The sequence below is a fragment of the Aotus nancymaae genome, unplaced genomic scaffold (assembly GCF_030222135.1).
Source record: "Aotus nancymaae isolate 86718 unplaced genomic scaffold, 86718_ANA_hifiasm-v0.15.2.pri h1tg000036l, whole genome shotgun sequence".
NCBI lineage: Eukaryota > Metazoa > Chordata > Mammalia > Primates > Aotidae > Aotus > Aotus nancymaae.
The window spans coordinates 35,471,408-35,486,405 of NW_026988450.1; the positions used below are offsets into that span (position 1 = coordinate 35,471,408).

The 14,998-nt window shown below is 36.0% G+C and overlaps 2 protein-coding genes across 3 annotated transcripts in view; one reads left to right on the forward strand and one right to left on the reverse strand.

Moving 5' to 3' along the window:
- The window catches only part of WWP1 (WW domain containing E3 ubiquitin protein ligase 1), a 144,230-nt gene extending 130,805 nt beyond the window's left edge, over positions 1 to 13,425 (forward strand). The window contains exon 24 of the mRNA XM_064384343.1: positions 9,046 to 13,425. Coding sequence (XP_064240413.1) covers positions 9,046 to 9,073 — 28 coding nt within the window. The 3' untranslated portion in view covers positions 9,074 to 13,425. The remainder of the gene's footprint in view (positions 1 to 9,045) is intronic.
- RMDN1 (regulator of microtubule dynamics 1) overlaps positions 1 to 14,998 on the reverse strand; it is a 30,278-nt gene that overhangs the window by 3,303 nt on the left and 11,977 nt on the right. The window contains exons 3-8 of one of the 2 annotated variants that reach the window (XM_064384344.1): positions 13,284 to 13,371; positions 11,152 to 11,311; positions 7,870 to 7,959; positions 4,129 to 4,184; positions 2,771 to 2,858; positions 681 to 711 (exon numbers count right to left, since the gene is read on the reverse strand). In XM_064384344.1, the coding sequence (XP_064240414.1) occupies positions 681 to 711; positions 2,771 to 2,858; positions 4,129 to 4,184; positions 7,870 to 7,959; positions 11,152 to 11,311; positions 13,284 to 13,371 (513 nt within the window). The remainder of the gene's footprint in view (positions 1 to 680; positions 712 to 2,770; positions 2,859 to 4,128; positions 4,185 to 7,869; positions 7,960 to 11,151; positions 11,312 to 13,283; positions 13,372 to 14,998) is intronic. The other variant, XM_064384345.1, reaches the window with a different exon arrangement.

Consider the following 14,998-nt stretch of genomic DNA (forward strand, 5'->3'; position numbering starts at 1 on the left):
CTCTTTTTCACAATATCTGCAATAGAACTAGCCTGGCTAAATAGCAGAATTCCTACTAAATGTCTCTAATGAGATGCATAATCTTTTCTTTTTTTCAGACAAGTCTCACTCTGAGGCCCAGGCTATAGTGCAGTGGCGCAATCAAAGCTCACTGTAGCCTGGAACTCCTGGTCTCAAGTGATCTTTCTGCCTCAGCCTTCTCAATAGCTGGGACTACAGGTGTGTGCTACCACACCCGGCTAATTTTTATTTTTTGGCAGAGATGAGGTCTTGCTATGTTGCCCAGGCTGGTCTCAAACTCCTGGACGTAAGTGATTCTCCTGCCTTAGCCTCCCAAAGTGCTGGGATTACAGGTGTGAGCCACCACATCTGGCCAATATGTACAGTCTTGAATAAGACAATTACCATGTCAGAGATTCCTCTCACAAAGGAAGACTGAATTACACCAAATGAAGGACATTCCAGAACTGCAGCTCTAAACTGCAGTTCAGTAGCAGCCTATTTTTCATTCAGTATATCTTTACTGAATAAAGACTTTAAAAATTGTTTTACAATATCTGGCACCAAAAAAAAAAGTATAACAGAATAAATATCTTTCCTTTAGAAATTGCTATTATAGTATATATTCAGCATTCATACAATTTTAACTATATTAATATGTGTAACGAAAAATACCTTACCTTGTTCTGCCCGGTGAAAGTAGACTAAGGCCTGTCAAAAAAGAGCCCAAACATAATGAAAAAGATTAAAACAGATGATATTTAAAAAGCATTGTCTCAAAGAGCTATTCCTATAAAGTCAGGAAGTAAATCATCTTAATTGGTCAGTTCTTCAACAGTGAGAGCTAACACCCAAACTGAATGTAACACTTGAAAATCATCATTAAGATAACAATACATGGACCACTTCAATAACTTGGTTGCTGTTTAGAACTTGTACCAAAGTAACATCAAGTGCAGAAAGGAAAGAACACATTATCACATGTAACTTGGCTATTTTGACAGTTCTCTTAAATTATAACTAGTGACTTTTAGTAAAAACTAAATGTAATCAAAAGCTGAATTTATTCAGGTTATACTAGTGAATTTTTAAGAGTCCATTATTATTGAAATTCCTACATATAATGTTACTGTGAGTCTGAAACTCTCTAATTCTTTTTGTCCTACTTAAGCTACTGTTTTTGTAATGCAAGCTCTAATGATATGATTTCTAGGAAACATAACTAATTTGACATAGTAAAGCTGACTATATTTTTTGTCCTTAGAATGAATGATTTTTTTTTTTTTTTAAAGACAGGGTCTCACTCTGTTGTGTAGGATGGAATACTGTGGTGCAATCACTGCTTACCGCAGCCTTGGCCTCCCAGGCTCAAGTGATCCTTCTCCCTCAGCCCAGATGAGTAGCTGGAAGTACAGGCGCAGGCCACCACACCCAGCTAATTTTTGTATGTTTTGGTAGAGGTTTTGCAGTGTTGCCCAGGCTGGTCTTGAACCCCTGGGCTCAACTGATCCACCCACCTCGGCCTCCCAAAATACTGGGATTACAGGCTTGAGCTACTGTGCCCAGCAAATGCATTATTTTAATAATATTTCGGCCAAGCGTGGTGGCTCATGCCTGTAATCCCAGCACTTTGGGAGGCCGAGGCGGGTGGATCACGAGGTCAGGAGTTCGAGACCAGCCTGGCCAAGATGTTGAAACCTCGCCTCTACTAAAAATATAAAAATTACCTGGGTGCGGTGGCACACACCTGTAATCCTAGCTACTCAGGAGGCTGAGGCAAGAGAATCGCTTGAACCTGGGAGGCAGAGGTTGCAGTGAGCCACGATCATGCCATTGCACTCCAGCCTGGGTGACAGAGTAAGACTCTGTCTCAAAAAATAATAATAATAATAATAATAATAATAATTCTCAACTGTGTGTAAAGAATACAACTTAATATTCTTTACATCAATTTCTACACTATAGCCTCCCAGAAAGAAAAAAAAAAGCTCCTTGTTATAATGTAACTAATACAAGTACAGCTTTTTGATTGCCTGTTTTCTTACTCTGAAAAGCTTATGATGAGTAAACCCAAAGTTTAACCAGAAATCACTCTAAAATTTTATTTTTAACAGAAAAAGCAAAAGGCCTTGAAAATATGAGAGAATATGAACCTTTCATATGCTTTTTAAAATAAAAGTTATAATGAGTGTTCTTTTATCAACTCAAGCATGCACTTTTTTCTTTTTTTTTGAGACAGAGTCTCGCTCCGTTGCCAGGTGCCAGGCTGGAGTGCAGTGGTGTGATCTCTGCTCACTGCAACCTCCGCCTCCCGGAATCAAGCAATTCTCCTGCCTCAGCCTCCCGAGTAGCTGGGACTACAGGTGCACGCTGCCATGCCCAGCTAATTTAGCATGCGCTTTTTCTAACTGACTGTTACTGTGTATAATATACCTAAAACATGCTGGGTAATAGTTGCTGTATTTCTTGTTCTATTTTATGACTTCAATATGGTTTAGATTTCAAACAGAAAATGAAGGTAGATTTTAGCCACAAGCCATTTTAGATGACAGTATTCCAGAATTACCAGCCACTCACCTAAAAGGGGTAAAAAGAAAACCACTCACCAGTCATGGATAATAAGTTTTTAGCTTTGTGATAACATAGTTGAATTGGATCATTAGAAACTGCTCAAGTCCCTCACTGAATCAGAGCTCCACATGTGTGAACACTGTAAAATGGCACTGTGGTTAAGAAATTGGCACTGACTTAACAAAGGACATCATACTACCTCCTCATAGGTGGAACTAGGAGGAGATGCAAACAGCATTTTAGCAATTCTTCTTTGATACCAAGGCATTTCAGCAAATGTATAGCACCTACAGAGAAATAAAACAATTTTATACATTCAAATTGTACCTTCTTTTCTCTTAAAGGTAACTAAGCATCTTAATATTATAAAAGGAATCTTCTACTATATGTTTAAACAGCTTGTACTTTACATGATGGCTACTAGGTAATCCAGAGACTGACATACTTATCCATTAGCTGGGGGGTGTATTTTGTGATTAATATAAATAATAAGCAGCCATACTAATAACAGTAATATAATATACATCTGCCACTGAGTGCAGTGTGCCAGGTACTGGACTGATTATTCTGTCACTCCTTTTAACAATTATATATGAGATAGGATCATTTACCCTATTTTTTTATATAAGAAAAACTCAGAGAAGTTAAAAAACCTTACCCAAGAAAAATAACAAAACTAAACATCAAATTTATAGTAACAGCAACCAACTTGAGTCCATTTTTAAAGGGGCAAGGCAAATGACTAACCTCCAAAGATCTTTACAACTTTCAGAAATAAGTAGGAAAAAAGTGTTAGATCTTTTACTACGGTCTAAAGTCCTTAAAGCAGAAATTGCTATTTCATTTTGGGTTTGCTTACTAGCATCTGACTTAGTGGCTGCCCCTCAATTATCACTGATCCTCAGTGAGTGAGTGTTAGTTTAATATGTCCTTTACCTGAAGAATATATTTATTTCTCTTTTATAAATAAGAGTTTGATACAGGACAGTTACACTGGTACCTTTCTTAGATAGCAGTAAATATTTAGCTTTGCAGACTATACTCAAAACAGTGGCCTATCTATCTCAAAATAGACTCTTAAACCATCAAGTTACATAACACTTTGATAAACCCTCATACCAGCAAAATAATAATCTACAGTAGGCATAAAATCACATAAAAATAGAAAGATACTGAAAATCAGATTATGTGGTTCCTCAGATTAATCAAGACTCCGACACACTTTGAAGATACAAAGACCCTCTTGGGGCATTCTACTATATTACTATAGTTACACTTATCTAATTTCATTTAGCATGGTAAGTAAGAATAGTCCTTTCAGTCTGTACATGTTTCAAAATGACTTGAATAACAATGTTTAACATGGTCACAATCAAATTTAGTGTATTCTAGCAATACATTTACAGTGCTAGTTAATGGATATGACACTCTAAATTCTGTCAGCTAATATGTTAAAATATTTAATATCTTCTTATATATGCAAAAGAAGATATACATTCTACAAAATAATATCACACTAACTACTACTGAAATATTAATTTAAAGAAATTTTCTTACCAAATACCCATAAGGTGAATTGAAGTAGCATCTTTAGGGTTCAGTTCAATTGCTTTCTAACAAGAAATGAGAAAAACAAATAATCGTATTTGTTTTCTAAATGCCAATAAGTGCTTTACAGTATTTGCTGAAAAAGCCATGATTTTTAAAAAATTGCAATCCTGTGTTTCAATTTTTCTAATTAATACCAACTCTCTTCCTGATTGTTTGATTAAATTTATTTCAATACACTATTAATGACTTGTATTAAGGTTACTATTTCATAAGGTTCAGACATTTATAGTAAGTGTCACGATGAGAAAAAACATGAAATACATGAATTAATTTTGCAAATTAATCTGTAGTTCTTAATGTATCTTCCAGATTAAAAGAAAAATGTATAAGAAAGTACTTTCTTGGCAAACTGTAGATGAATACTGAATAAAAGTCATTCTTTCCTAAAGAAGAACTAAACGTGCATTTTAGTTTTCAGAAAAAAACTAATTTTAAAAAGTCTTTTTGGAAGTCTTTTCTTTCCATTTTTACAAAGTCTTCTTTATGTATTTTGTTCAACTTCCTCATCTGTACTTACCAAAAGGAAAAAAAAAACCACTTCATAGAATACTAATAGAAGGCCGTGCACAGTGGCTCATGCCTGTAATCTCAGCATGTTGGGAGGCAGAGGCAGGCAGAGGCTGAGGTCGGGAGTTCGAGACCAGCCTGACCAACATGGAGAAACTCCATCTCTACTAAAAATACAAAATTAGCCAGGAATGGTGGCGCATGCCTGTAATCCCAGCTACTCAGGAGGCTGAGGCAGGAGAATCGCTTGAACCCAGGAGGTGGAGGTTGCAGTGAGCTAAGATTGCACCATTGCACTCCAGCCTGGGCAATAAGAGAAAAATCCATCTCAAAAAAGAAAAAAAGAATATTAATAGAATAATTATGTACAATGTAAAATGTCTTGAAAGAATCTCCCTAATTTCTACTTACTATGTGAATTAGTGTAAAGCATAAACTAAGAATAACTTTAAACTGTTCCTCCTTTTATCCATTATTTCATTGAAAACCACTAAAGAAATCTTACAGATTAATGTTGATCATATTAAAAGATTCCTTTTTAAAAAAAACTAAGATTTCTAGTTTACGCTTTTCTATAAACCCACATTTTCGCTTTCAGTTTAGTAAAGTGTGAGATATACATTTTAAAATGTTTACAATGGTTATAAGAGCATGGTCTCTGAAGCCAGACTGCCAGGATTGAAGTCACAGCTCAATGACCTTGAATGGGTTGTAAAATCTATATTTTTTGCCACAACTAAGTTTTCTCCCTTTTGTAGAAAAGTCATATACTTACTTAACTCATAAGGTCATGATAAAAATTAAACAAGTATTTTAACGTGTTTATATGCATTTTTAAGCAACCTTTCCCAGTTGGAGTTCCACTAAAAATTAAGCCCTACAAAAAATTATATAAGTAACTATTTTTTCCCATTTTCCTAAGAATGATACAGAGATACTGCCATATCATTTTAGATGCATAGGAAGGAAGTTAATTCATCACAATGGATGCCTTTGGGCCTTAGGGTTTAATTTTCTTTTCTTTGTTTTTGCCTTTGCCAAAATAAGGTTTTATTTTGAAAGTCATTTGAAAGACACAGAAGAAGGAAGGAGAAGACCTAAGACCCAATGGATGTAGATTCCAAATTCAGATTCTTGCCAGCCCCACCAATGGTCTCTGTCAGGCCAAGAAGGTGTTGTCTTTGGTAATTCCTGTTTTTTAGCTTCCTGGAGAAAAGATCTTTTCCTATAGGCCATCTTCATCTTTTTTGTAGAGTAGGGCTTTATTTCCAGGAAACAGTGTCTTAGTTGGAGATGGGTATTTTTTTAAAAAAAATCAAGGTAGATCTAATATGTTCAACAAAATGGGGCAGCTGGGCCAGAGGTTTAGTTTTCTTATGGGACGGGTTGAAAGGGGGTACTTTCCAGCAAACTCTTTTATAATCCTTCCTGTCACTGGTCTTTCAAAAATAATCCAAAGATGGTAATTCCTTACCACTTTAGATATATAATGGAATTCAAAATAGAAGTAGTATAATCTTTTTAATACATAAATACTGCCATTTAAAATCTATTTAAATTGTACATTTGAAAGCTTATATAAAATATTGTTTTTTACAACCTATAGCCTTCACTGTTTTTTTTTAAATGAAAAGTATACAGTTGTATATTTTCTACAGTTTTTCATTATTCACTTTGGAAGTTATGTCATATATTTCTACATCCTGAGGCACAGAGAAATTAAACGATTTACCTTATGCCACTGAGAAAATTACTGTATTTCCCTGAATCTAAAATATCAAAAATTACACACCATTAGTTTATGTGCCACTAAGAAAGTATCACTGCCAATTACAATGTAAGGTTCCAGTGATTATATCATGTAATCTGATTTCAAGGATTTTAAACTGTAAAACAGGTAAATCGTTACATTATAAAATGTCAGTTATTATGTATATATTACTATCCATGCTTCAACAAGAAAAGCTAGGTCTCTTGATTCCCAGGCATTCTTTTTCACTAGTTACATTAACTAGGAATTGACACTAAACCATAAAATTATGAAAAGCTATTTAAATAGCACATTCTGCACTATCCCTATGCATGTTCCCATTATTTTTCTTCCTGTAATCTCAAAAGAAAAATATGCTGGGTTTTTTGTGGCAGTTTTTTTTCTTGAGACAATGACATTCATACAGGTTAAGAAATATACAGACTCCTGTGGAATTCTTAGCACCTAACAGCTTACTATAATTAACTTTACAGGAAAATATTTTTAATAAAACATACACATGATACATACACAGCTATCAATCTTAAACAGAATTATTACTACAAGGAGTGGTGTGTCAATTGTGTTAAAGACTGTTACACTGGACCGTGCTTCACTTTCCATATTCAGAAACTTGTGTCACTGGTCCCTTCCCACAGAAATTGAGCTTGTCCTTGTGACTTGTTTAAATTAACAGGATATTACCAAGTATGATGCAAGCAGAGGCTTGCTACAAGTTTGCACATTGGATTTTTGCCTATGGAACGCTCATTCTTGGAAGCTAACTACCACGCTATAATGAAGTTTGAGCTAGACGACTGAGTGATAAAAAACAAGTGAGGAGAAACTCTCATAGGTGAGAGGCCATCTTGAACATTGTAGTCTCAGCTGTGGGCCCAGGTGAATGAAGCTGTCTAAATGACCTCAGCTATACCAAGCAATGTAGAAGCACCACTGCGCTCAGTTAACCCACAGAATTGTAATAAATAACAAACTGTTGGCCAGGCACAGTGGCTCATGCCTATAATCCCGGCACTTTGGGAGGCCAAGGTGAGTGGATCACCTGAGGTCAGGAGTTTGAGACCAGCTTGGCCAAAAGGGCGAAACCCCGTCTCTACTAAAAATACAAAAATTAGCCGGGAGTGGTGGTGGGTGCCTATAATCCCAGTTACTCAGGAGGCTGAGGCAGGAGAATTGCTTAACCCTAGGAGGCAGAGGATGCAGGGAGCTGAGATTGTGCCATTGCACTTTAGCCTGGGAGACAGGAGCGAAACTCCATCTCAGAAATAAAAAAGAAAGAACAAACTGTCATGGCTCTACTCCACTGTTATCACAGGTGGTTTGAAATATAACAATAGATAATGAAAATAAAAATCTATACAGAAAAATTTGACTTTTAAAATTCATGAACTTTAATAATTCATCAGTACCTCAAAATGCTCCTTGATAATGTATGCATTTGCAATTTTAACCTTGATGCCTTCATAATCTCCAACATCACTAAGGCAGATTGCATACCACTGAAAATTAAAAAAAAAAATGTAAGAACAATATTCTTAATATTCCATTCAATACACGGTAAAACTGTATAATATTTATTCAATAGTCATTCTTTTTTTTTTTTTTTTTTTTTTTGAGACGGAGTCTCGCTCTTGTTACCCAGGCTGGAGTGCAATGGCGCGATCTCGGCTCACCGCAACCTCCGCCTCCTGGGTTCAGGCAATTCTCCTGCCTCAGCCTCCTGAGTAGCTGGGATTACAGGCACGCGCCACCGTGCCCAGCTAATTTTTTTGTATTAATAGAGACGGGGTTTCACAATGTTGACCAGGATGGTCTCGATCTCTCGACCTCATGATCCACCCGCCTCGGCCTCCCAAAGTGCTGGGATTACAGGCTTGAGCCACCGCGCCCGGCCCCAATAGTCATTCTTATCCAGCAAAATGTTACTGAGCATAAAAACTATATTAAATGTAATTTATAAATGTAATGGAATATATCATAAATATTTATTATTTACATTTAATAATGGAATATATAAAGAAAAGTAGACATGGCTCTCTAGAAACTCAGGGATAAGGTTGGGCCCAATGGCTCACACCTGTAATCCCAGCACTTTGAGAGGCTGAGGCAGGTGTATCACCTGAGGACAGGAGTTCAAGACCCTGGCCAACATGGTGAAATCTCATCTCTACTAAAAATACAAAAATTAGCTGGGCATGGTGGCACGTGCCTGTAATCCCAGCTACTTGGGAGGCTGAGGCAGGAGAATCACTTGAATCCGGGAGGTGGAGGTTGCACTGAGCCGAGATCACGCCACTGTACTCCAGCCTGAGTGACAGAGTGAGTAAAAAAACAAACAAAACCCTCAGAGACAGGACCTGTTTATAGACAACTGTAACATGGTAGAAAGTGGTCAATTTTCTAAGAAAGTTACCAACTCAGTGAGATAATGGTTCATATTTACGGTCTGAGTATCAACTTAAAAGAATATGTAATTGAATGTTGTTTTATGTTCTCATTCTCTTTTCTTGGAGTCCCATCTCCTCCCACAGTGCATTGTTACAGTAAGAACTGCCACAATGTCAACTTTGACCTTGTCTCCACAGCCACTGTTGGACAGCAGACCCAAACTGAGACGACCCGAGTTTCTTCCCCAAGAAATGAATCTAAAATAGCCACACTTCATAAACCCAGGTACTGTGGAAAGTTCCAAGATTTAGGATAAGGAGAAAAAATAATGTCTGCAAGGAAAAAGATACTCAGGTAACAGCAGAGTGGAAAGACAATGAATGAAGCCTTGGAGCAATCAAGCCAATTTTCTCCCAAGTCCCAACTGCACCCTGCCTTTGGGTTCCATGAAGTGCAACAACTTCTTATAATATGATTCCACTCATATGAAATACCTAGAATATATAAAGCCATAGAGACAAGAGATTCATGTTTGCCAGAGTTTGAGCTAAGAGGGAGTGGAAAGTGACTGCTTAACAGAAACAGGGTATTCTCTTAGGGATGATGACAATGTTTTGCAATTAGACAGAGGTGTTGGTTATACAACACTGTAAATGTACTAAATGGTTAGCCACACTGTAATCCCAGCACTTTGGAAGGCCGAGGCAGGCAGATCATGAGGTCAGAAGTTCGAGACCAGCCTGGCCAATGTGGTGAAACCCCATCTCTACTAAAAATACAAAAATTAGCTGGGCGTGGTGGTGTACACCTGTAATCCCAGCTACTCTAGAGGCTGAAGTAGGAGAAATAGCTTGAACACAAGAGGCAGAGGTTGCAGTGAGCCAAGACTGCACCACTGCACTCCACCCTGGGTGTCAGAGAAAGACTCTGTCTCAAACAAACAAAAAACCAAGAATATGTGTAATGAAGAGCATTTTACAATGATTGAGAGGTCAATTAATAAAATATAATCCTAAATGTTATATTCTTAATAATAGCACTTTAAAATACATGCTGTAAAAACTAATAGAACTGCAAAAAGAAACAAGCAAATCTACAATTATAATTGAGGATTTTACTATTACTCTCTCAGTAATTTATAGAACAAGTGGGCGAAAATCATTAAGGATTTAGAAGACTCAAACAATACTATCAACCAACTTGACTTGAATGGCATAAGACAGTCCTAACAATAGCTGAATACATAATTACAAAGATGAACCATTTTCAGAGCCATAAAACAAGTCTCAGTAAACATTTAAAATGTGTACCTGTTTTATCCTTTATAAGTAGTATTTTTGGGGGTGGGAGGGGTACCAACTCCTAAAAGGAGCATTTGGAAATAAACTGGTATAGAATTTGGTTGTCATATGACTTGGAGCTCTACTGGAGACAGATAAACATGATTAAAAAAAAAAAAAAGTGCTAATCCTTGGCCAGGCTCAAACCTGTAATCCCAACAATTTGGGAGGCCAAGGCAGAAGGACTGCTTGAGCTCCAGAGTTCAAGACCAGCCTGAGCACCAGAAACAGCAAGACCTCGTCTCTACTAAAAATCCAAAAAATTAGCTGAGGGTGGGTGGCACATGCTGTAGTCCTAGTTACTTAGGAGGCTGAGGTGGAGGATCTCTTGAGCCCAAGAGATTGAGGCCACAGTGAGCTAAGATTGCAATACTGCCCTCCAGCCTGCACAAAAAAAAAAAAAAAAAGAAAGAAAGAAAGAAAGAAAGAAATGTCCTAATCCAGAAGGCTAATGACCACCACCTCCTTGTCTCCTCATACAATTTACTGAAAAACGTTCTGAACCAACAAGAAGTCCTGAAAGCAGCAGAGTTACATGTGAAATCATTCTAGGCCTCAGTTGCCCAGCTGCTATATTCCTACCTCTAAATAAAACAGAAATATAACATGAGGAAAAAGAGAAAATATTTGTGAAGCACTTATACTACTAAGAATATACATATAGGTAATTCATGAAATTGCTAAACTTCTGTTTAAAAATAAGCATTCACAAAAGTAATTTATCAAATACAAATGAAGTTAGACCAAAGGTTTAAGAAAACAGACTTTTCTTTGAAAAACTAAAAAAAAAAATATATTTCCTACTTCTTTAAAATAGAGAAAGTATCCTTAAGATATAAGACTGAATTAAAAAGAAAACCTTGAGATAGAGAAATTGTTTTTCCTATGTAAATTAGGGATAATAGAAAAGTATAAAATAATGTACCTCTCAGTACATGGTAATAGCCTAGTTAAGCAACTCACCTTATGAGCTGCAAAATTTGATTCATTTTTTTCTAGTGCTCTTTTTGCATACTCTAGGGCTTCATACACCAATAGCTTTTTCTCCTCTTCTGAAGTTCTGCTAAGCTGAGCTACATCACGTGATGCCCGTGCCAAACGCCACAGTAACTCTGCATCTTCACTAATTTGAAATAAAATATAAAACAACCATTTTAGCTCATATTTAAAAATTGTTAAGGGTTACACTACTAATAAATCCATTATGGTCTTTCAGCTTAGGAAGCTAGCAACATGGTATCAAAAGCCATTATTAATAATCCTAAATGTATTATTTTCTTTCATATAAAACACCTGCTAAAATTTCCTATGAAAGGCCGGGCGCGGTGGCTCAAGCCTGTAATCCCAGCACTTTGGGAGGCCGAGGCGGGTGGATCACTAGGTCAAGAGATCGAGACCATCCTGGTCAACATGGTGAAACCCCGTCTCTACTAATACAAAAAATTAGCTGGGCATGGTGGCGCGTGCCTGTAATCCCAGCTACTCAGGAGGCTGAGGCAGGAGAATTGCCTGAACCCGGGAGGCGGAGGTTGCGGTGAGCTGAGATCGCGCCATTGCACTCCAGCCTGGGTAACGAGAGCGAAACTCCGTCTCAAAAAAAAAAAAAAAAAAAAAAAAAAAAATTTCCTATGAAAATGTCTAATATTCATAAGTATTAACTTACTTCTAGTATCTAAAATACTGACTTCCTTCAAAAATATCTTTGTATTCGAATTCTTTAAACACTTGCCTTACAAAACTCAACATATTAACTCGAGGCTTGGCCTTACTGGCACTGCGTTTCAAATAGCTCACTGAGTAGTTCATACAGCATCATAAAATACATAAATTTTATAGACAGGGTCATGCTCTAAAAATACAAAACTGCTGAATCCCTAGTCCCAAATACAGCTTCTGACACCCAATAGGTATATGACAATTATTTGCTAATGAATGAATGAATGGTTGAATATAATGTAATCTCAAAATAAATTCTATGTCTGAATACCATGCCATGATGCATGGGTTATTTCAAGTAAGAGCACTGGATGCTTTGAAGAACTGCCATTTCCATATAATTATATAAGAAACGGTTAATAAGGTATTAACCACCACAACTGACAGAAATAATTATAAAAATTAAATACTTTTTTATTAAATGTTTGCCTTTTAACAAAAAATGAAAATTTGAAGCTAAAGGTTAATTTAGTTAAGATAGCTATTATTCAATGAATATGGAGTAACTATCTTATAGTTTATTTTTCAAGTTATCACTGAAATGACAATAAAATGTCAAACCAGCCACCTTCAATTACTGAGGGGAGAATGGATAAGAAAAGATCAATCCTGTAGATATCTAGAAAGTAAAATTGATGAGTCCTGGGGTGAAAACTGTGTCGAAAATCTAAAAAGGCAGATGAAAATGACTCAATATGTTTAGTTTAGCAGATGAGGTGAGGTAGATTAGTGATCTAGAAATGCTATTTGGCCATATGACTTACTTTATAGGGTTGAGTCTTTCTCTCACTCCACACTCCTCCCAAAAATGAGTGCACACTGATATTCTACACTAAACATACAATCTAATACAAAAAATAGAAAAAGGGGTATTTTTGGTTTCTCTGAAAGACTATGCTTCTGAAGTGATACACAGTTACTATTCAATGGTGACATACAGTAATCCTAAATCTCAGTGAATTCATTTAATCTATACCAATAAAAAATTGCTTTAAAAGGAATGAGAATAGTTGGCTCCATAGCTCAGGGGTTAGAGCACTGGTCTTGTAAAAGGAATGAGAAATACACAATATAGCTAGAAGGAGTAAACATATATTCAATAACTATCCTGTATGATCTAAAGCAAAATGGAAAAATAAAAAAAAAAATAAATTTCAACATTCCACTAGACTAAGTAGAACCATCCTTTCTAAATCAGTGAGATACATGCAACATTTAATGTAAGAAACAAATAGTGTATTATAAACTCTAAGAAATATTTTGAAGTAAAAACTACAATAATCTATTTTTAAAACCTCAAGCACCAAGGGTCATTTTAATTGTTAAATAACAAAAATGTAGAGGAAACCACAAGCTAAGGCCTATCATACATTGCTTACCTTTCCTTGTACTGGGCTAGCAACTGATAAAGTTTTTCTGTTTCTCCACTTTCATACAGGTAGTCTGCTTGTTCAAGTATTTCTTCAACTTCAAAGATTATAAAGGAAAAAAGACACAATAAAATAGGTCTTCCCAAGTCAACATGACAGTAATTTGAAGAAACATAAAAACTTTTATACATAAGCAAATGAAATCAGATACAGAAATGACCTATAATGAAAGAGCAGAAATAATGAAGAAGTTGTATGAAAACAAAGTAGAAATAAGCATAAAGCTATCATAATAAATGATTTTTCAAAAAGGAACAGAAAAGAAATTTTTAAAAACACACAAAAACAAATTAAAAAATAAAAAGGAACCCTTAAGTTAGGCTCCTACTTATAATTAAGCATTTTACACATGAGCCTTCACAAGCACAAAAAAATATTATGAATGTATTAGCATACCTTTCTTCAAGGGGCTTTAAATGTTGTTTAACTTAAGGAGCTAATGAGGCTGGGCGTAGTGGCTCACGCCTATAATCCCAGCACTTTGGGAGGCCAAGGTGGGTGGATCAACTGAGGTCAGGAGTTCAAGACTAGCCTGGCCATCATGGTGAAACCCCATCTCTACTTAAAATATGAAAATCAGCTGGGCGTGGTAGCAGGTGCTTGTAATCCCAGCTACTTGGGAGGTTGAGGCAGGAGAACTGCTGGAACCCAGGAGGCAGAGGTTGCTGTGAGCCAAGATCGCACCAACGCACTCCAGCCTGGGGGACAGAGCAAGACTGTCTCAAAATAATAATAATAATAATATAATGAAAATGTTCTTACAGGAGTGCTTCAGTTCCTGATAACAAGTGGGTATCTGGTACCACCTTGTGGTAAATATAGATACAACCATTTTAAAAGTCAGTCCTATAATCCTATCCAACTAAAATGTCAATGATATTTATGCCCTTAAACTTCAACTCATTTCCAAAATACTCCCACTTAAGAATGTAACTTCGTTCCAGTAAATAGAGGATGAAAAAGCTTCTAAATTGGCTTTGAATAAGCATAAAGCAGATTAAAAGAGAATTAAGCAGAAATTTTAAAGAGTGGAATTATTTGAAGACCCAATTCCTTAAAAAAAATATATATATATAGCAAATGGAAGAATGATACAAGACAAAGAAAAACTTGTAAGGGCAAGTGAAGTTATATTTTTATAGAAACATATGGATCATTTTCCAGGGTAAAAAAAAAAGTTTCTGTATTTTTCAGTTAATCTTTTTTTCAAAGGCTATGGCCTGCAGTCTCACAAATTATAAAATTATACCAATCAACTAATTATAAAGTGATTTTTTTGCTTGTTTTAAGAAAATTAAGCTATAGCCGAGGTTCCTCAAAAACTGAAAATTCAACTACTATATGATCCAGCAATCCCACTTCTGGATGTATATCCAAAGGAACAGCAATCAGTATGTCAAAGAGATATTTGTACTACCAGATTCACTGAGGCATTAGTCACAATAGCCACGCCTTAGGAAACAACCTAAATGCCTATTAATGGATGAATGGATTTTTTTAAAAAGTAGCACACATATAGCTTTAAAAGAGAAGAAAATTCTATCATTCTGTCATTTGCAAGACTGTGGATTAACATTATATTAAGTGGAAGATACATTAAGTGAAATAAGCCAGGTACAAAAAGACAAATATAGGTTGAACATCTCTAATGTAATCTGAAAATC